A 22,693-nucleotide genomic window follows, 5' to 3' on the forward strand; every position below is an offset into this window, starting at 1 on the left:
TGCCTGGCGCAGCAGAGGCCCAGCCTGTAGGCTCCCTCGGGAAGCAAGGGGGCCCTGGCAGGGACGATGGTCCTGCTCAGTGCAGGTTCTGCTTTGCTAAGCACAGGCAAGCCAGGGACCAGATCTCAACCACTGCGGCCAGGAGAAAGGACCTTCGTGATGCCCGAGACCCATCGCTGTGCACTGACTCACTCCCACTGATATTAGAAAATACCAATACTTCCAGCCTATCAGCGGTGCGAGCAGGAGCCTCATTATTGGCCGGCACAGATGTTCCACCTTGCCTGGACCAGCACTGGGGACCGTTGCAATCCCACAGCCCAGAGAGGGAAAGTAACTTGTTCAGGGCCACACGGCAGAGTGAGAATGGAATTCTGGTCTCTGTCTTCAAAGCCCGAGCACTGCACGGCTCTCCTCTACTGCTCAAGGGCCGTGGGGGACTCCCTGCGGAAGATGGGTGGCCTGAACTGGGCCCTCAGTTGGCTACTCAAACCCTCTGTGACCCTGGCCAAGTCCTTCAGCCTCAGATTCAGTTTTTCTTTCTGGAAGATGAGGAGGGGTCAGAATAAGGTCCTTCCCGCTCTGGCCCGCTTTGAACTTTCTCCTTTCTGCTGCCTTGGACAAGGTTCTGGGCTCTAAACACACATCCTGGCTGGCTGGGCCAGAGGGTTATCTGGGAGGACGCTGAAGAGGGCGTTTGTTTTTTGACTTTCTGGATACACCGAACTTAGGCACAGAATCATGCCTGGTCCACAGCCGCTGGTACTTCATAAATGTCACCTGCAAGGCTCTGAGGGGCCTCCTCTGGGCCCAGCATCATGGGCATTCTGGTTCAATTCTCTTCCTTCGGGTACAGTCCCTAAACATTTATTAAAAAGTGGTGTAGGGTCAGGCACGGTGGCTCACACCTGTAATCCCAGCACTGGGAGGCCCAGGCGGGCAGATCACTCCAGGTCAGGAGTTTGAGATCAGCCTGGCCAACACGGTGAAACCCTGTCTCTACTAAAAATACAAGAAGTATCCGGGCGTGGTGGTGGGCGCCTGTAATCCCAGCTACTCGGGAGGCTGAGGCAGGAGAATCACTTGAACCTGGGAGGCGGAGGTTGCAGTGAGTTGAGATCGCACCACTGCACTCCAGCCTGGGTGACAGAGTGGTGTAGGTACTGCATGTTCCAGGCACAAAAGATGGGTACGTTAAGAATGATTCATTGAAGCCATGGCCGTGGCCTGGAGCAGGGAGGAAGTGTGTGTGTGTGTGTGTGTGTGTGTGTGTGTGTGTGTGTGTGTGTGCGTGCGCGCGCATGGCAGCAGGGGTTGGGTGGGGTGGGCAGGCGCACACAGGTGGTGGGAGAACCTGCACTCTGTGGTTAGCTAGCTCTGGGTTTGTATCTCAGCTCTTGCATTTTGTGGTCCGTGTGCCTTAGTTTTCCCGGCTGCAGAATGGGGTAGCTGATAGTGAAGAGAAGCTGTGTTAATAGGTTGTCAGGAGGATTAAACAACCAACAACCAGTACAAGTGTGGCCCTTGGAACAGTGCCTGGCACGCCTCAGCCATCATGTGGTCATCACTGCTGTTGTCATCGTCATGCAATAGCCAAGTGCCCTGCAGCAGCAGTGAGTTCTAAACCTAAGCCAGGAGCCCGCCTTTCGGGTTTATCTTGTGCCCCTCACTCAGCCTCCTCTCTTCTGAGGGCCTCTCGAGGGCAGAGGAAAGCAGAGTGTTGGGGGGTGGGGGCAGGACGTCCCCAGTTGGGCACAACATGAGCTCCTCTCCCAGAGAACAGGCATGTGGAAGGCCACCCCTGTCATCGCCAGCATGTGGCCTGAGGGTGGCCTGGAGTCGCTGGCGGTGGGATTGGGGACAGGGAGGCCAAGGTGTATACCAACGGCCTGCCCATGAGCCCTACGGCTCTCCTGGGCTCTCCTCCCTGCCCCCCTCAGCTTCTAGCACAAACACCATCAGCCCAACTAGAAGCCTTTTTCTGATGGTTTTAAATCCCCCTCCGCCTCTCACTTCACCGCCTTTAGCCAAAATACAAAGAGCAGGAAGCTCTCTTCTTCAGAGAGGACCGGAGGTGCAAGGGCGGCAGGCGGCTCCACGCTGAGCACCGGCTTCCCTGCAAGCTTGGTGGGGATGGGGTGGAAGCTGCAGGAAGCACGCACCTCCCGCTTCGCTCCAGGTCACCTACTGGGCAGAGGTCTTGGCTTTGGCCTCATCTCCGCCCACAGTGGTTGAATCCTGAGTAACTGCTGTTTGCATTTCTGACCATGTGGTGGAAGGGCCGAGCTCGCATGGCCAACCCCTGGGCTGGCAGAGCCTCCCTGCTGAGGCCACCCTCCAAAGGCAGGAAGAAAGGAAGATGGAGGTCCCCCAGGCTTCCTCCAGGAGGTCATGGGGAGAATCCCCACCTTGCACTCACCATTTCCCTCTGGCTTTGAGCTCTTAGCCTAAAGCCAGCCTTACACTCCCCACCAAATCTGGGCTACCTTGATCTTTACCACAACCAAACCCAAGTGCCCAGGACCTCGTATCATATTCACAAAGGGACACCCTTTCTCCTGCCTAGGACCAAATATCACCGAAGGGGAGAGAAGCCAGATTCCTCAGAGCTCAGGGTGGAATATTTTAGGTGTTATTCATGTATCAAAACATCATTTAAACACAAATTGACCAGATATGGTCTTTTTGTGCTGCTAAGAGCCAGTTTCTTTCCTAGCTAAGACTGATGGCGTCTTTACAGACAGGCTCAGTTGATACATTTTCCAAACTATAGCTCTGCTTTAGAGATACTTGGCAGGAGTGGTTTGAAAAATAACCAGACTAACATTTTGGACTTTTCTGAGACTTTGAGCCCCTGCAGGGCAGGGCCAGCCCAAATTTCCCTTGACAGTCAATTTCTTGGTGGAGCAATTTGCACACTGAAGGCGCCGCCTGTCGACGTAGAGACCCTGCCAGAGGTTGGGAGCCTGGAATTATCCTTAGGTTCGTGTCAGGAGATCTAAGAAACAGCTACAAAAGCACCAGAGGGGCTCTGCGCAGTGAGGCTGAGCTTCTCAAAACTTGACTCTTGTTTTTTTTTTTTTTTTTTTTTTTTTTTTTGGCTATAGGGCCTCACTCTGTTTCCCCAGGCTGTAGTGCAGTGGTGAGACCATGGCTCACTGTGGCCTCGACCTCCCGGGCTCAAGGGATCCTCCAACCTTAGCCTCCCAACGTGTTGGGATTACAGGCATGTGCCACCGCACCAGGCAAAACTGGACTCTTGTTCTGGAGTCACCAGGGGGGAGCTGGGCCTCTAAGTGAGGCTCAGCTGTCTCAGGTCTGGGCCTTCTTTTCTGAGCTCCCTGACGTCTGACATACCCTGGGTGAACAGCAGAAGGCACATCGGATCTACATTCAGACACCTGCCTGTGCTGTGGGATGCAATCCTCCCTGATGGAGCAGTTCCTGCAGGATTTCCCGGGGCTGCAGGTAGCCTTAGGAAGCTGGGCAGGTGGAACCTACTGTACAGCCCACAAGTGCCAGCCTGCACCGAGGCCTCTGGCATTCATGTCTCACCTCCTGCAAGCGCCAGCCTGCACCGAGGCCACTAGTGTTCATGTCTCACCTCCTGGGAGCACCAGCCTGCACTGAGGCCTCTGGCATTCATGTCTCACCTCCCGCGAGTGCCAGCCTGCACCAAGGCCTCTAGCATTCTTGTCTCACCTCCTGCAAGTGCCAGCCTGCACCGAGGCCACTAGCATCCAAGTTTCACCTCCCACGAGCGCCAGCCTGCACCGAGGCCTCTGGCATCCATGTCTCACCTCCCGGGCACACAAGGAAACAGAGAACTTTCTTGTCACATAATGACCAACAGTGAAAAGGAACGAGCAAACCATAACAACCTTCAAAGAATGAAAATGGTCAGATGTTTGTTTTATGCCTTTCTCTTAACAATAAAACATAGCCTAGCACAGATGGGCCTGAGAAGGGCACCCAGACTCCTAGACGGCTTCGAACCATGTCCTTTCCTCCTGACGGCTCGTGGCTTGGCGTGAGGTTTCATGTGTACAGGAATTGGAGTGACAGGCCAGTGTCCCAATGAATCGTGCAGCTGGGATGGCAGGAGAGGGCTCCCTGGTGTGTGCCGCGGGGTGGTGGGGGGGCTGCCGCCTACCTGGGGATGTTTTCGTCCACGGTGGCACATCCGTACAGGAAGACAATGATTCCCACGATGGAGGCAGGGATGAGCATCTGGGTGTACACGCCCAGCCAGGCGAAGTACAGGCCGATCTTCTCCCCAAAGTACTTCCTACACCAGGGGAGCAGAGCAGAGTCAAGCCCACTGTCATTCAATACTAGCAGGGAAACATGCCCCCGGCCCTCCCCAGCAAGGAGCAACTCAAACCGGGGGTACTGGTTCTCTTATCTGAGAAGCAGAAAGTGGGGTCCTGGGCCACCCCATCAGGTTGGGGGTGCTCTCTGCTTTAATAAGCCCTCCCCTCTTCTCTTTTTTTTTTTTGAGATGGAGTTTTGCTCCTGTTGCCCAGGCTGGAGTGCAGTGGCACGATCTGGACTCACTGCAACCTCTGCCTCTTGGGTCCAAGAGATTCTCTTGCCTCAGCCTCCCGAGTAGCTGAGATTACAGGTGCCCACCACCACACCCATTGCATTTATTTATTTATTTGTTTTTGAGATGGAGTCTTGCTCTGTCACCCAGGCTGGAGTGCAGTGGCGCGATCTCGGCTCACTGCAACCTCCGCCTCCCAGGTTCAAGCTATTTTCCTGTTTCAGCCTCCCTAGTAGCTGGGATTACAGGCATGCACCACCACTGCCAGCTAACTTTTGTATTTTGAATAGAGACAGGGTTTCACCATGTTGGCCAGGCTGGTCTCGAACTCCTGACCTCAAGTAATCCACTTGCCTCAGCCTCCCAAAGTGCCAGGATTACAGGTGTGAGCAACCACGCCTGGCCCCCCCTTCTCTGTGGTGCCCCGGGAAGGTGGGTGCATTTCTGTGTGTGATGGCCCACGCTGGTGGGTGTGGGTGTACTTCCCCTGGGGCTGTGGGCTCCATTCCAAGCCCTGTTCAGCGTAAGGACTGGAAAGCACCTCGCCCGGGAGGTTCCGAGAAACCCAGTTGCTCCTCATATTAAGTGTGGTTGGCACCTTGATGGCTTGAATGGATTTCTACCAGCCGAGCTCTGGTGGGCAGGTTACCTAACCTGGTCTGCCCCTCCTTCCTGCCCTGTGGGGACAGAGATCCTCTTGGGAGAGGAGAAATCCTTACACATCAGAGGCAGCTCTTTCCTTCCCCTCCACATCTCAAAGCGGGAAACCCCTCCAGCCGCCCAGTGAGGCCAGGCCAGGCAGTGAATTTAGGAGATGGTAAATGTGACAAAAAAGGGCCCAACCTCCAGGGAATTTGAATAAATTGCTTCAACTAATGCTGGCCCAGGCTCTCAGCCCTGCAGGGACATTTTGGGTCCTCCTACACAAGCTCTTCGAGTTCAAACACGTTCCCAGGTACTGAATATTCAGAGTGGTAGAAACCCACAGGGACGTTGGCGGACGTTATCCAACTGCCATCGGACTAGGCACTTGATTCCCGCAGGCTGTAGCACGTTCTTACCTGACCAGGTCGATGGGCTGGTACTTATAGAAGACCCCGTAACACGCCCACTCTTCGTACAGGAGCTGAGGGGGAGGAAGCAGTGGGGTTGGTGACCATGTGGCACTCTGAGGTTGCTCCTTGGAACGCAGCAGTGAGGACTGAGCCTCCGTGACATGATTCATTCATCCCACAAACACTTCCTGAGACTGGGCTGTGTGCGAGCAAGAGCGGGCCTCCCTTTGTAGGTGAACGTGGGGATGGAAAAGAAGCTTCTGGCAGGTTATGGAATGTGAACTCTTCGTGATTTGACCTGGAATTGACCTAAATGGGCCGGACGCTGTACGGCTTCTCACCTTTAGGGTTTTTGGTCGTCCCCGTCAGACACCAAACCATTCTTTATAAAGGGCACAAAACCACCAGGGTTTTGAGCAGAGAAATACCAGTGGTGAAATTTTAAAAACTCTCATGGGATGCAAAGATACTCGAGGTTTATCTCCTGAGATGGGCTGTCTGATTAACAGTGCTTCGTGAAATAAATGAAATTGACACACACACCCTGTTACCCCCCCAGGCTTTGGGCAGGGACGGTAATGAGTTTGGTGGATTGGAAGCCTTGTGTGAACATGCAGAGGATGTCCTGAGGAAGACGCCGGGTTAGGACTGCTGGTAAAAAAATAAAATAAAATAAACCCACGCGTGTGGGTGGTTAACGCTTTACAGACCTCAACTCAAAGCCCAGCGACAGGGCCACACTCAGGGAAGGCAGGATGCAGGTGCTGCGAGGGGCCCAGAGGCTGTCCTGGGACAGAGTAGCTGCCCACCAGCAGCCAGAGGCGGGGCAGCTGCCCTCCTCCTCAGTTCAGAGCCCATTCTGGGGTCAAGCTGCCTCCCAAACTCAGAGTCAAGATCACAGCTGGGGGACGAGGGAACCCCTTGGAGCCTCCGTAACTCCTCCCAGTGTCTGGAGGGCGGGAAGTAAATGTGAGCCGTCTCCACAGCTGACATAGCCTTGCGTGCCTGAACGTCTCGTCTGGGGTAACACTGGGGCTGTGCACTATAGAAACCCCCCCACTGACAAACAGGGAAGGGAAACAGCGCAGGCGTACCCACGGCTGCCCCCACCCAAAGTCACAGGTGGAGGGCGTGTTTCTGAAATCCACAGAGGGGCCGCCTGCTGCTGCACAGCCCCTCGAAGCCACCAGCATCACCTGCAGCTGAGCATGGCTATGGAGCGGCTTGTGACTTGTCTGCGGCCTGGGCAGGTTCCCCCACCCCCGAATCCAGAGTCCTGGGCAGACCCCTTCCCCCATCCCTGTCTCCTCCTTTACACTGAAGGATGGGATCTCTCCTCCCAGGGCACGGAGAGAAGGCAGATGGGCTCATGTGAGCTCGTGATGTGCAGAAGGCACCGGGTGGTTCTGCATCAGTGTGTTTTCTTACGCAGATAACGATGAAAAGGCCACAGTTTCACTGTGTACATAGGGAGGCCTCGGCCAGCAAGCCTTGATGAAGCAGAGCTGCACCTCTGCAAAAGCAAAGCAGCCATCGCTGACCTGGGCAGCTTCCTCCCCTCACCTAGAGTCAAGCCGCTGATTTATGCCATAGATAGGTGGAAGATGCGGCAGAGAGGGAGGGGGAGGGAGGGGACAGAGGGACAGAAGGAGGAAGAGGGAGAGACAGAGACAGACGGAGAGACAGAGAGAGAAGGAGGGAGGCAGGGAAAGAGACAGAGAGAAGTAGGGGGGAGGGAGAGAGATACAGAGACAGATGGAGAGACAGAGACAGAGAGAGGTGGGGGAGAGGGAGAGAGAGACAGAGACGGAGATGGATGGAGAGACAGAGAGAAGAAGAGAGGCAGGGAGAGAGGCAGAGAGAGGTGGGGAGAGGGAGAGACAGACAGAGAGAGAAGGAAGGAGGCAGAGGGAGAGGCAGAGAGAGGTAGGGGAGAAGGAGAGAGAGACAGAGACAGATGCAGAGACAGAGACAGAGAGAGAGAGAAGGGGGAGGGAGGAAAAGAGGGAGAGAGACTGAGACAGAGACAAGAGAAAGGTGGGGGCGAGGGAGAGAGGGACAGATGGAGAGACAGAGACAGAGAGAAGAAGGGATGCAGGGAGACAGAGAGAGGTGGAGGAGAGGGAGACAGAGACAGACAGAGGCAGATGGAGAGACAGAGATACAGAGATGGAGAGAGAGGTGAGGGAGGGAGATGGGGACAGAAGGAGGGAGGGAGCAAGACAGGGACAGGGAGAAAGGACACAGTTCTGCACGGGGGGAGGAAGGACCCGCCCTCAGTGGTTCCCACCATCTTCTGACAGACGCATGGAGGGGGCCCACCCCCAGCTTTCTACATAAACCACTTGACCTTGGTGGACTTTTCTTCCTGCCAAGAGGTGACATCAATCACTCTGCACCATCAAGGCAAAGAAATCCAACTAAAGACTCCACTGTTAGTGCTGGAAGGACTCCAAGGTGGCACCTTAGCCTCGGTGAGCAGGCAGGGGGGTGTCCAGGCGTGGGGGCTGTGGACTGGAGAACCAGGCCAGCCAGGTGGCTTCAGTCACTGTGACCTGGGAGCCTTCCAGCATCCGGACCCTGGAGGGATCCCAAAAACCCTCAGGCGTCTCTCTTGTCGAAACCCCCTGCCAGGACTCACATGGCTGCCGCCGGCCCTTGGTGACATGGATGCAGTCTTTAATTGGTGTACATCCTTGCCCCTTGCCCCTTCCTTTCCCTCTAGAACAGAGGCACCAGAGGGACCAGGTTTGTCTGGTCCTTCTCACCCTCCATGCCTCCAACAGGGCCTGCGGGTTTTCAGTAAGTGACTGTTGAATGAATGGATAAATGGATGGATGAATACCATGTTGGGCTCTGTGGCTCCCAGTCCAGCCCAGGGATGCAGCAGACCTCAGTCCACACCTGGAGTCAATCCCCCACAACCCAAGCCACCCCGCTCCCCCACAGGGCCCAGGTGGTCCTACTCTTCCAGTGCCCTGGCAGGAGGAGGCAGCAGCTGCCCAGCAGAACACCTTCTGCACATCCAAAGACAACTCTGGGGGCATGTCTTGCTCACCCGGGGTTTAGTTCTGTTGGGTGTGAACTCGCTCAAGATCCTGGAGGAAGGCGCTCACTCTCAAGTACTCCTACGTGTTTGTGGTCCCATGATCAGACCAAGAGTGATGGCTGCCCTGCTGTGGCCCAGACCTGCCTCCTGCTTAAACTTCCCTACACTCTTTTCTGCCCACCCTCCAGCTCAGCACAGGAAAATGTCCTTGGCTGCAATTTCCTTTCTGCCCTGTGAGGTACCCAGGGTCAGGCACACGGGGCTCCTGCCACTGATGGCAACAATAATGGAGAAGGCATGGGGTCTGTCACTGGAAAGGCAAAAACTCAGTGCCAGGCTGTGATGTGGAGCCATCGCGGCAGAATGCAGAGTTCCCCGCAGCTCTGAGTCAGGACCCAAACACCCATCTAATCCTCCCTCCTTTTCTTCTTTCCATCATCCATCTACCTACCCATCATCCATCATTCATTCCTCCAGCACCCGTCCATCCATCTATTCATCCATCCATCCATCCATCCTCCATCATTCATTCCTCCAGCACCCGTCCATCCATCTATCCATCCATCCATCCATCCATCCATCCATCCATCCGCCATCATTTATTCCTCCAGCATCCATCATTCATCCTTCCATCAGCCACCATTCACCCATCATCCATCATTCATTCCTCCAGCACCCGTCCATCCATCTATCCATCCATCCATCCATCCACCCACCCACCCACCAGCCATCATTTATTCCTCCAGCATCCATCATTCATCCTTCCATCAGCCACCCATCCAAAAATCATTAATTATTCATCCCTCCAGCATCCATCCATTCACCTACCCACCCACCAACACATCATCTACATCATCTATCATTCATCCTTCCATCATCCACCCATCCACCCATCATCCATCATTAATTCCTCCAGGACTCATCCATCCATTCATTCATCCATCCATCCATCCATCCACCCACCCACCCACCCACCCATCACCCATCATTCATTCCTCCAGCATCCATCATTCATCCTTCCAATGGCCATCCATCCATCCATATTAATTATTCATCCCTCAGGCATCCATCCATTCACCTACCCACCCACCTATCATCCATCCAACCATCCATCCATCATTCATCCACCCACCCTTCATCCATCCTTCATCCTTCCATCATCCATCCACCCACCCATCATCCATCATTCATTCCTCCAGCATCCATCCATCCACCCACCCACCCACCCATCCATCATCCATCATCCATCATCCATTCTTCCAGCATCCATCCACCCATCTACCCATTCACTCACCTACCTATCATCCATCCATCCATCATTGATTATTCATCCCTCCAGCATCCATCCATCCACCTATCTGCTCACCCACCTATCATCCATCATTCATCCTTCCATCAGCTGCCCATCCACCCACCCACTCATCATCTATCATTCATCCCTTCAGCATCCATCCATCCATCCACCCACACACCTACCCATCCATCAACCATCCATCTGTCCATCCACCCATTCACCCATCCACTCACCCACTTATCCATCAATCATCATTCATCTCTCCACCACCCATCCGTCCACCCACCTGCCCATCAATCATCTATTCATCCATCCACCCATTCGCTCATTTGTAATTTATCCATCCATCCATCCATCCATCCCTCCATCCCTCCATCCATTTATCCATTATACACTTATTCATCTCCATCTCTATCCATCCATTTATCATCCCTTAATCCACTCATCCACCAAACTGTCATTCATTACTCCCTGACTACCCCCATGGGCCAGGCATTGTATCCACTGCTAGGACCTAAAATTAAATGGGGAGTGGGAAGCATTCCAGGTAAACAGCTGGGCCTGGACAAACCCACATTGTGTTTGCTGGGCCTGGCACACAGTAGTGCACAGTAAGTATTTCTTGAATGAATAAGTAACTGAATGAGCTAGTCCTGGCACTGATGTGACCATCAGCCAAGCAATCCTGAGATTAGAAAAACAGCCAGTGTGGCTTGAGAATGGAGGAGGGGGAGGAGGGGGTAGGGTTCAGGGGCCTGTGACCCAGAGAACTGAATTCAGCCAGAAAGGAATTGCTGGTGTCCATGGAAGAGGCATCTTTAGGGGGAGGATAGGCATCTGCTAAGCGCCAGAGGGGTGCGGAGGAATGAAGGGGGCTGGACTCTGAGGCTGGCATTGGTCAGGACAGGCCTGTGGAGGGGATGTTCCTTTTCCAACAGGATCGGGGTGGGGAGTTCTGCAAGTCATGGGGTCTCAGACGATGCCAGATGTTACACTAAAAATAACCAAATATGTAATTTTTGTGCTAAGTTAGATAGCATCTTCATCTGGACTCCCGGGTAGGCAAGCTGTATCAAGTACCAAAGATTTAAAAACATGTATGGGGGCCTGTGGGGGGAGGCTGAAAGGAGGAACGTTCCATACACAGAGGTCCTGGCCCCTGGGAATTGGGACAAGGCCACTATTGTGAGGTTGTCAGGGAAGCATCTCTACCCACCACCTGTGGAAGGACCAGCAGTTGAGGCAAGGTCTAGGAAGGACTGCTTCCCGGGAGGGAAGGCTGGGCACGTTTGGGGAGCAGAGGCTGACGTGGAGACCTGGGGGGAAGGCTGGTATCGGGTGTGGGCCCATGGGGAGAAGGGAAGAGCAAATGGTTGTGGTGGGGACATGTTCTTTTGGGGCGCACGGTAGAGGAGCAGAGCTTCCTGGGGAGCCTGGGTGGGAAGGGTGGAGTTCCCATGCTCAGAGCGAGGGGCAGAGGGTGGGGACTGACGCTTTGGGGAGTGAGGGATTAGCAACAGCCACTAAAGAATAAAGGGGCTGGCTGGGTGCGGTGACTCACGCTTGTAATTCCAGCACTTTGGGAGGCCGAGGCGGGTGGATCACTTGAGACCAGGAGTTCAAGACCAGCCTGGCCAACGTGGCGAAAGCCCGTCTCTACTAAAAATACAAAAATTAGCAGGGTGTGCCGGCAGGCACCTGTAATCCCAGCTACTCTGGAGGCTGAGGCAGGAGAATCACTTGATCCAGGAGGCAGAGGCTGCAGAGAGCCGAGACTGCACCATTGTACTCCAGCCTGGGTGACAGAGTGAGACTCCATCCCCCTACCAAAAAAAAGAATAAAGGGGTCACCCAGTGTTTCCCAAAGTGTGTTCCCTGGAACACTAACTCGACAACTTATCCATTTAAAAGGGTTCCAGGTGAGGTAAATTTGATAAACGCTTCATTGACCACCATCAAACAGGTTTCCCCAACGCGCTGCTGGGGGCCATTGTTCTCTGTGCACCTGGTCTCAGTGGTTCCCAAGTTTATTTGCCTGGGAGCCCTGTGGGATTAGGCCACGTGCCAGCAAGGACTGCTGGAGGCCCAGGCACAGTTCAGATTGTCCTGAGAAGATAAGGGAAGGACAGCGTGTGAGGAGTGGGCTCTGGGAGGACGGCTTTCCCTTTCCCATGCTCACAGCCACCTGCCGAGGGCACTTTTGAGAATCAGAAAGAGGAAAACAAACCAGCCACACAAAGCTCAGGGACTTTTCTCCTGAAACGGCGAGAGGGGACACCCGCTGCTCAGCCCCCTGCAGCGAGCGCCCTGGGGAGGCCCTGGAGGCCAGCGAGTCCTCGGTCCAGCTGTAGACCCACCCCCGCCCCAGAATACCTGCAGCCTCGACAGAGCCGCCTCCTGCTCCGCTCCATCAACTTACTTTTCTGTCGTTGAACTCCACGTTTTCACCCTCGTAGTCTCCCTGTTAAAAAAGAGGAAAGGGACTTTCTTATCATCCGGTGGAGCTTTGGAGGCACTCACATCCATAATGTTTCAAAACACAAACCCCAGCAGCCGTCGTTGACACAGATTAGATCATCCTGGGACAACATTTCACAGAGAGCAGGAGGGTGGCCCGGGTGTGCCCCCTGTTCCGATAGAAAGGCCATGCCAGTCCCTGTTGGCCTCCAGGATGGCCTGAGCGGCCTCTTCCCTCGACACGAGGGGACTCTAGGAGAGGATCCACGGTCGGGTCCTTGGAACCAGAAACACAAATGAAAGGGGGCTTTCGTGAGCCGAGATTGCGCCACTGCACTCCAGCCTGGGCAACAGAGCGAGACCGTCTCAAAAAAAAAAAAAAAAGAAAGGGGTCTTTCGGAGGCAGGAAGGGTCCTATCACAGGGTGCGCATACGTCCCACTCTGCTGGGACAGTCCGTGTCTTGCTCCCTTTCGCTGTGGGGCATCCCAAGAGGGACAGTAAATGACATGGTCACTGTCGTCTAGATCAGTGAGTCCAACACTCCCATTTTACAGATGGAAACACTGAGGCTCCGAGAAGCAAACTGATATTTCTGAGGACACACAGCTAAGATTGGTCAGACCCTGACTTGGATCCAGACCTTCAAACCTAAAGGAAGAGAAAGGTGTAAGGGTTGAAAGCCCGTCTTGGGACATCATGGGTCTAGACTGCCTATGGCTGTGTGCACATTACCCTCACAGACACTCAAAATGATACTGAACTGTCATTCAGTGAGCCCCAAATAACTACAGTTGACATAAGTAACTGGGGAGGAGCAGCAAGGGAATGGCTCTGTCGAGGTTCAGGGCATGGCTGGCCTGGCCTGGCTAATGGTTTTTTTTTTTTCGAGATTGTAGGCATGAGCCACCGTGCCCAATCAACCAGATATTTTTGACGAATGAATGAATGAACGAATGGATGCAATAAGCACAGGACTGGAATGGGGTAGGATGCAGGACAGCTTCACGGTGAGGAAGATGGAAGTAAAAATGTAAAGCCGAAACTACATAGCATGCAGTGAGAGCCTCGTCATGGCCGCCGAGGCCAGCCTGAACTTCCCTTCAGTCTTATCGCTCAGGCTGGAGTACAGTGGCGTGATCTCGGCTCACTGCAACCTTTGCTTCTGGGTTCAAGTGATTCTCCTGCCTCAGTCTCCCAAGTAGTTGGGACTAACACCACACCCAGCTAATTTTTGTATGTTTAGTAGGGACGGGGTTTCACCGTGTTGGCCAGGCTGGTCTCAAACTCCTGACCTCAAGTGATCCGCCTGCCTCGGCCTCCCAAAGTGCTGGGATTACAGGTGTGAGCCACGGCGCCTGGCCTGGCCAACGAGTTTTAAGAATATCCAGGCAGACAAAGCTATGGGACTCTTGGGGGTCTGTCCAGTGCCCTCTGCACTCACTGGCAACTTCCATGACTCCTGTAACCCCTGCCAGGTGGGGACAACTTGACCACACACTCAAGCAAGCGACCCAGTGCGGGTGGTCTTGGAACCAAGATGCTCTGAGAGCAGTTTAACCAATTTCCTCCTGAGTCTTCAGGGGGTCCTCACCCACCCAAGCCTGATTCCTTTGTGTTTCCCAGTCTCTTGACGTGGATGAGACAGCCACACGATCCCAGCAGCGTCTCATTTATATGGAGGTCCCTACGCTGGGGACCTCAGGCAGGGAGATGTTAGTCAGGAGGAAAGCCAAAAAGTCACCAAGTAGCCGACATAAATATCAAAGTCCTTTCAGTTCAGGTGATACACTCTGATTCCAGGAGACTTCCTCAGGGTCTCGCCTGGAGCACGTGACTCTTACCCACACACAGTTCTACCAGGTTGTTATCTGGTTGGCAATGGCATTTACCAGATACTCTTTTTTTTTTTTTTTTTTTTTTTCTGAGATGGAGTTTTGCTCTGTCTCCCAGAGTGCAGTGCAGCGGCACAATCTTGGCTCACTGCAACCTCTGCCTCCCGGGTTCAAGCAATTCCCCTGCCTCAGCCTCCTAAGTAGCTGGGATTACAGGCATGTGCCACCATGCCCAGCTAATTTTTGTATTTTTAGTAGAGATGAGGTTTTGCTATGCTGGCTAAGCTGGTTTCGACCTCCTGACCTCAGGTGATCCGCCCGTCTCAGCCTCCCGAAGTGCTGTGATTACAGGCATGAGTCACTGTGCCCAACTGACCAGATATTTTTGACAAATGAATGAATGAATGAATGAATGAATGGATGGATGGATGGATGGATGGATGCAATAAGCACAGGATTGGAATGGGGTAGGATGCAGGACAGCTTCATGGTGAGGAAGATGGAAGTAAAAATGTAAAGCCGGAACTACATAGCATGCAGTGAGAGCCTCACCATGGCCGCCGAGGCCAGCCTGAACTTCCCTTCAGTCAGTGTTCTGGGTAAGGACATGGGTTCACACGGCTCAGGCCAGAACCAGTCATCTCCCCAAATGCTTAAACATCAGTTGTGGTACTTAGCAGCATGGGTGCTCTTCAGTTGTATGGAAAATCTGTGGCTGTAAAATTCTAGATTCCCTAAGGATACCTGACACCCACAGCCCAGGGCTTCTGGGTCCCACTCCTTCTGGACTGTGCACCCCTGGGCAAGTGGCCAGAGCCCCTCCAGCCTGTTTCTCCATCTTTAAAGTGGGAACAGACCCCACATGACTGCATAAGGCACGATGAAGATTTTGAAAGAGGAGATTCTCTGCAAGGATCTTGGAGATGCTTCTTGTGAGGCTGGCTCTCTGACAAGAAATAGACCCAGCTGATGAGGGAGGTTTGCACCAGTCAGTTTAAACTGTTGACAGTCAATCCCTAAGACAAATGCAGGAGTGGCCGCCAAGAAGAGGGATGCATTTGGCCTCCGTGACGGGATGAGGTGGGTACGCAGTGAGGCGCCGGAGTTGCAGAGTGTCACTAGGGACGGCTTTTGGCCCCGGCTCCTCCCCGGGGGCTGTTCGACCTCAGGCAAGTTACTAAACCTCTCTGAGTCTCTGCGTCTGAACAGGTTATATGAGGTACAGTTTCTTTTAAACAGAGGGCTCTGCACACAGTAGGAGATTAAATACGTTCATTTCTCCCCTTTCCCTTTTAAGACTTAAAGGGCTGACTCAAAACAGGCAGGAAGGGCCGGAAACATTTTGGCTTCGGTACCTCAACCTCTCAGCAGGGATTACCTGCTTAAAGGTCAATCGGGAGCATGGATGTAGCTCTAGGCTGCCTTCTTGGGATCATGGGCTGTGCCAGGCAGGGCTGTGTCTTCTTGGCACCCAGCCAGAGCCTGCACAGGGTGGAGCAGAACAGCCAGACCGGCTGGGTCCTCTGGAGGAAAGCCTGACAGAGGGGAGGAGTGGGCTCCTCCAGACTCAGGGCTTCAGGGCAGGAACCCGGAGCCACTGCCACGGTCTAGGGGCTTGAGCCCTGCCCTTGGAACCTCCCCAGACAGCAGGTCACTGGCCGAGGCAAACTGACTCAGTCCAATCCGAATCCACACCACGTTTACTGAGCACCTATTAAGTGCTGAGCGCTGGGGCTTCCTTGAGATGACACACATAACTAAAGTGGTCAGACGGCGGTGTCTTTGCAGGTCAGGGACCATCCGAGGCCCAGAGAAGGGAAGAAGAAGCCACTAGTCCTGGGGAGGAAGGCAACAAGAAGGCTTGGTGTGGGAGCATCTGTCCGCCTGGGGTGGGGTGGGGCAGGGAAGAGTACTGTAGAAGGAACAGCACGTGTGAACATACGAAGGGAGGAAATGGGGCTGCTCAAACACCCCAATCCCCGGACCTACAGGGAGGAGGAGGCCCTGACAGGGAGGCCACGAGGTGACGGGCGGCAGATCTGCCCAGACTCCTTCCCTTGGGGTCAACCCTCTGGAGAAGACGTCTCTGGATTGCCCTGCGGGATCCCTGCACCTTACGTTTGTCTAATCCAGCGTTTCTTCCTCAAGAAGAGAGGAATTAGGCTGGGCGCAGCGGCTCACGCCTGTAATCCCAGCACTTTGGGAGGCTGAGGTGGGCGGGTCACTTAAGGTCAGGAGTTTGAGACCAGCCTGGCCAACATGGTGAAACCGGGTCTTTACTAAAAATACAAAATATTAGCTGGGTGTAGTGGTGCGTGCCTGTAGTCCCAGCTAGTTGGGAGGCTGAGGCTGCAGAATTGCTTGAACCCAGGAGGTAGAGGTTGCAGTGAGCTGAGATCATGCCATTGAACTCCAGCCTGGGTGACAGAGAAAGACTCCGTCTCAAAAACAAAACGAAACGAAACAAAACCAAAAAAACCACACACACATAAAATAAATAAATAAATAAAAGAGGAGTTAGGACAAGTTCTGATTCCTGACCCACAGATGGGGACACTGAGGCTCAGTGAGACAAGGGGCCGACTCCACCACTCAAGGCAGAAGAGTGGGTAAGTGGCTGGGACTGGAATCTGGGTCTCCTTAGTCCCAGGCCTGTCCCTTCTCTTCTCTCCTGCTTCTTGGCTCCTGGCCTTTGCACATTTGCAAAGTTTCAGAGCTCCTCTGTCTGGTATTCCCACACTGCTCAGGCCCCGAGGCCCATTCCCAGTGCCCTTGTGAACTTAAGTCCCTGTTTCCATAGAGACAACAAGAGACAACCTTCTGTCTCTCCACCCCATGTCAGCTATATTTGTCAAAGGGATACCAGTGGGATCTGGAGCTTCAGCTCAGGAAGTTGGCCACTTGCTCTGCAGAAATAGACACGTACAGAGCCCTGGTCATTCTGCCAGAGACCCGGACCAGCCGGGGGTAGGGAGCCCGGGCCAGGGAAGACATTCTGTGGACCCACTGGCTGTGAGGTTCAGAGGACGTCAAGGCAGAGCACCTGCCACCCGTGCCCCCGTTTTGGTGGGATTGTTCTGCGAGAAAAGATGGCCCTGTGTGTAAATTCTTGGTCCCCACCCGGGGAACAGGGAAGGCCTATGTACAGTTGACATTTACAGCGGGAGCCAAGCAGGAAGCTGTGACCACAGGATAATTACAGCTCCCCGGGGGGTGTGGCCCGGAGGGATCTGGGGAGTCAAATGACGCAGAGATAAATCGTGTGTTCAGGTTACTTACATCGTGCAGTGGGTATGCAGCCGCGTACACGCCATTGGCCAGCAGGCTCGTGATGCCTTAAAAACAGAGGCAGAGAGAAGGTTACGGGACAGGCGGGTCTCCCGCTTCACATTGTAAAGTCACAGCGGTCACAGGGCTGTCTCAGCCACCAAGAGCTTCTCAAAATGAAACGAACCTGACTACACAGAGCCCGCCACCTCTGGGATTTCTTCCCCAGGAATGACAGGGCACAGCCGGGTTATTGATCTATCAACTAGGAGATGACGGAACACATGCTCGATTGGCAGAATTAGGAAGACACAGAGAAAACCCCAAGAGGCGACTCCATCTCAGAGGCAGGCGGTGTGAGCGGACCGTGGCTTCACTGTCACCCCAAGCCTCCGATTCACCAGCCCCCCCACCTGTCCGAGGCAAGCCTGCAGATGGGGAAGGTGGGATGTAAGCGGTTAGAGAAGCTGAATCATGAGGAAACATACGGATGGAAAAATTGATGGTGTCAGAAAACACACATACAATTCGGAATTAGATTTTAGATTGATTGGGAAAACCGGAGGAGGCCCACACTTACCATACTTCCCACATTTCCGCCTTTTACTTAGAAGGGCGGAGTCCTTCTTTCTTCCCTCGCCTTGCCCTGTTTATACATTGGCTATTAGTGATGTGGAAAGGCCTGACAGGACCAAAGCTACATTTGGGGCAGCAAGCGCAGGTGGCCAGCGATTCTGGCGGACTCACGGCCGGCCAGTGCTCCTGGAGGCAGTGGAATGCTGGTGGGGCCCCTTTTTATGTGGCCCCCAGGGCCACATAAAAAAACACCATGGGCACATTATAAAACACCACGCCTGTGTGTCCTAACACGTGTGCATGCAGGCACCCAGCCCCAGGAGACTGCGAGAGAGGACGGGAGAGCTAGGGCCACGTGTAGGAAAGGGTTTCCTGGAAATCTGATCTTGCTCCAAACACATCGTGGGGGTCCAGCCGGGTGGGGGCGTTTCCATGGGACCCTTTGCTGCTCATGGAACCGCCTGCTTGGCTGAAGAGGCTTCCTAGGCAGTAAGAGCGTTTTTCACAGCAGCCTGGGCGGCCCACCCTCTGAGACTCCACCTGATAGCGGTGGGAAAGTGACCTCCTGGAGTCCCCTCAAAAATGGGCCATCTCTGTGGTCAGTGACCTGGAATGATCAGGGGACCTGAGGGATGCTTAGAAATCAAAACCAGAGGAAGGGGTTTAAGTCACATGTGTGAGTGAAAAGTTTGTCTGCAATAGAAAGTGGACATAGGACCTGATCCAGGCTCGCTGGCCTCCTTCCTGTTGCTGGAATGCTGCTAGCCTGGTGCTGCCTGCCGCAGGGCCTTTGCACGTGCCACTCCCTCTATCTGGAAGGCCTTTTCTCATCACAGTTCCTAAATCCCCCAGCCAGCCCCACCCTGCTCATCCTGCAAGACTATGGTACACAGCTTGGTGGGTGACGTACTTGAGGATGAACTCAGAGGTGGGTCAACTCTCAGACAAGGTGCCGTGGTGAAGCAGGGCTGAAGAGGAGGACCCACGTCTATCCGCCCTGTCACCAGGTGCAGGGAACCAGCCCTGCCACAAAACCGGTGGGAGCACAGAGACCCCATGTCCCCAGGGACCATCCCGGGCAGAGAGCCAGCCCAGGCCATGCAGCCCGAAGCTGCTGGACTTCTACTGCAACCATACACGTTTCTACTGGAAGGAACGCTGCAGAGACCCAGGGGGAAACTGAGGTCCAAGACCTAGCCCTGGGACCAGAACCACACCTCCTCCTTACCTCTAGTGACCTTTCCAAGGCTGTGCCCTGGCAGCAGCGACCTAGAGGAGCAATTTCAAAAACCCAAACTCCCGACGTCACCTTCTTTTCTGCCTGACCTCACTGCAGTCGTGTGGACTAGGGCTTGGCCATTCTAGAGGATCTCAGTCCTTTTGACCCTGGATGGGACTCCTCCACACTCCCCTTGACTTAGGACATGGACTTAGAGACTTCGGGCCTGCAAGGGTATCCCTGTGAGTGACCACAGGCCATACAGTCGGGGGTCAAGCAGCCACCCGAGCAGTCAAGGGTTCGTCTTCTTTCTGTCTCCCGGGACTGACCCCAGGAATTCAAGTTCTGAGCCGTTGACTCCCACTGCTCTCCATTTTTACTTCCCACGGCATTCCTGCCACCACAGGAAGCCAAGGCAGCAAGATGGTCCCTCCCGTATGCACAGACTCCAGCTCTCACCAGACCTGCTGTGTCCCCGGGGAGCCATGGCCTCGTCATTTCAGAGGCTTCTACAGAGTGATGGATGCTACCCTATGGCATGGCTCTCAGCAGGGCAAAAGACAGCTCAAGAAGGAGGGGAGGAGAGGCCGGAAAAGGCATTCCTTTGCTCTGCAATGTTTTGGCTTTCACAAACTGCCTGCAGCTGTGGGCAAGGGACCTACTGACGGGGGAGGTTCCCAGCTACACAATTTAATCAGGAAGATTTTGTATCTATGGCTTAAGGGGTTCTGGAAACTGGTACCCAGGGAGCCTGGTCAGGATGGTTTTGTGGCAGCTTCTGGAATCAGGCTGTCTGTACCTGGTGGTGCCTCGTCAGGGGCCCTGATTTCAGCAAGCCCTGGTGAGCTTTTAAGGGTCTGGAACACCGCACGATGTCCCCTGGCTGGAACCCCGATTACTTCCCACGGGACCGTGAGGGTTAAGAGAGGGCCAGGAACCCCCAGTCACCCCTAACGCTGGTCTATTTCCAGCCTGGATTTACCGCCCCTGCAGGGAGAGTCTGTCCACACAGCTCACAAACCGCTCAGGCCAAAGTGAAGGATGCGTTTGTGTTTAAAAGTGCTGGGCCATAAAACCGCCCTGCACGCTCCCAACCCAGCCCTCCTGTCTGAAACTGTTACACAGGCTTAAATCAAAACCCTCTTAAACACCCCAAGCCGGCTGCCCGCCTCCCACAGAGATGACTCGGAGGCGAGATTCCCACTTGGAGACCAACGCTGATCTCAAGCCCCAAAAACATGCTTACCCATGCTGTACTTGGCCTTGGTACACGTCGTTCTCTTCAAGATCTCATAGACCTATTGCAGAGACAAGAAGGAGGGGTGAGTAGTTACTGAAGGCACCTCCCACCAGCAGAAACAGTCTGTTGTGGCTGGAGAGGACCTGGTCACACATTACCCATGAAGACCTCTTTGGTGCTATTTTCCAAGGAAAGACAATGGCCTTTATTCAGGGAGGGTTGACCCAGCTGAGGGCTCTCAACACTGTCAAAGGCTTGAGATTCTCAGGGAGAAACAGGTACCACCTGCAGTTCCCATCGTTCACTTCCCACTTTCATTTGGGAGTGATGGCAGCTGGTCCCAGCAAAGCACTGTTATGCTCTCCTGGGCCTAATGCTGGTGTCCTGTGTCACAGCTGTGCCACATACCCTGCCTGGTGGGTTTACAGCACCCTAGTGCTGAGAGCTGAGTTGGAACAGCACCACCCCGGGACACAACCCTGAATGTTCTAGGACTCTGGGGGATCGGGGGTGGTGGCGGTGAGGCGGGCCTTGGGATCCATTCCCCACGGCGGCAGGAGGTGGCCACCATCGGGCTCTGGGTTCCCGGTGCCTGGGCAGAGCCCTGCTGAAGGGATCCCACCGCAGCCGCCTGCCCCTTGACTAGTGAAATATTTTGTTTGGTGGCCTCGGCAGCTCCGGCTCGGGAGTCTGTCTGCCTGGACCCTGGTGCCAGCTCTGCCATTTGCAGCTGTGTGATTTTGGACCAATGACATCACCACCCCAGCCTCAGTTTTTCAATCTGTAAACTGGGGTGAGAAGAACTGGTCCTGCTATGCAGATGTGCATTTCAGAGCACACCAATTCTGCCTCTACTCTCTCAGGCAAGGCCAACGTCCTTCCAGTGTCCCCAGGCCCAGACCATCTGACCTCTTCTCCTCTGCCTCCACCGGACCCACCTGTCCCAACAATCCTGCCCCCTGGCTGCCTCTCTCACTTTCCGAAACCACTCCTGAAGCCACAGGGCCTCCGCCCTGGCTGTTCCTTCTCCTAGAAGCACTTGTCCCCTTCAGATCGGAATAGGTCCAGGGTCTCGTTAACAACCAGGCCCTAAAGCCACCACCTTCCCGGCGGCTCTGTCTTCCAGCTCGGCTTGCCTCTCCCCACCTGCCAGATTATAAATGTCCTCAGTGCCTCTTTTCTTCCACCAGGTTCGGGCACACAGCAGGTACCCAATACATCCCTGCTGAATGAAGGAAGGAATCACCCACTCAGCTGTTCTCCATGGCTCCCTCCCCATCATCCCTCAGATCTAATCGGTCCTGACCTTGCCGATTCTCTTGTAACCACCTCCTGCCTTCCACATGTAGTTGTGGCCCCCATTGATGACCACTGCCATGAGCCCTCATCTACCAGTCACCTGCCCTCCCACAGCTCGTCACTGGCAGTGATCCTTCTGGAACAGATCTCACCATATCCTCAACCTTGCTCCACAACCTTCTATGGCTCCCCAGTACCTACAGGCCAAAGGTCTAAAACCCAAGACCAGCACAGTGGGCCTCTCCCTATCGAGCACTGCTGTTCTCTGACTCCTATCCACTTGCACACTGGGCCACCCCAATGCCAGGAGAGAGTGAATGGTGTGGAGGAGAGGAGTGGGGAAGGGCTGTTACTCCTCCACGCCTTTGCCTAGAACCTCAGCCAACCCTACATGCTGTTGCATTTTGATGACTATTAGGCCCGACTAACCAAGGCCAAAGCCATGAATTCTCAGTTTCTTTGGAGCATGTTGGCCATGTAGAAACTGGCCTCCAGGGTCTCTAGGAGAGAGATCCCCTCCTCCCCGCCCCAGATCTGCCTGTCCCAGCAGTGGCTCAGAACCCCCGTGCTGCTGCGACCTGCACCACCCTCCCGCTGGCTGCCTGCCAGTCTCAGGTGGTGGTCATGAGGAGCAGTCGTCTGGACAAGGTCGAGCTGCCTCCTCCCAGCTCTCTGTCTCTGCCCAACCAGGCTGGGCTTTCTGGGCGGGGAAGAGAGAACAACAGCAACAGTTTGGCTGCCAGGTTAATTTCTTGTTTAGATTGAAGTTGGGTCCTGAGCCATGCACAGCCCTAGCTTGGCTGGTGAACAGGTTGGATAAACACGGAGCCAGTGCCTTGAGTAGGGCAGGGTGGCCT

General features: G+C 54.4%; 1 protein-coding gene across 17 annotated transcripts in view; it reads right to left on the reverse strand.

The window, feature by feature from the left end:
- Positions 1-22,693, reverse strand: part of ANO1 (anoctamin 1) — a 218,538-nt gene that overhangs the window by 61,069 nt on the left and 134,776 nt on the right. For 9 of the 17 annotated variants that reach the window (XM_077961822.1, XM_028833093.2, XM_015113456.3 and 6 more), the window contains 6 exons: positions 20,544-20,595; positions 18,083-18,148; positions 17,515-17,570; positions 12,364-12,405; positions 5,608-5,672; positions 4,154-4,288 (listed from right to left, as the gene is read on the reverse strand). In XM_077961822.1, coding sequence (XP_077817948.1) covers positions 4,154-4,288; positions 5,608-5,672; positions 12,364-12,405; positions 17,515-17,570; positions 18,083-18,148; positions 20,544-20,595 — 416 coding nt within the window. The remainder of the gene's footprint in view (positions 1-4,153; positions 4,289-5,607; positions 5,673-12,363; positions 12,406-17,514; positions 17,571-18,082; positions 18,149-20,543; positions 20,596-22,693) is intronic. The other 8 variants (XR_013403429.1, XM_077961821.1, XM_015113458.3 and 5 more) reach the window with 1 other exon arrangement.

The sequence above is a fragment of the Macaca mulatta genome, chromosome 14 (assembly GCF_049350105.2).
Source record: "Macaca mulatta isolate MMU2019108-1 chromosome 14, T2T-MMU8v2.0, whole genome shotgun sequence".
NCBI classification, from domain to species: domain Eukaryota; kingdom Metazoa; phylum Chordata; class Mammalia; order Primates; family Cercopithecidae; genus Macaca; species Macaca mulatta.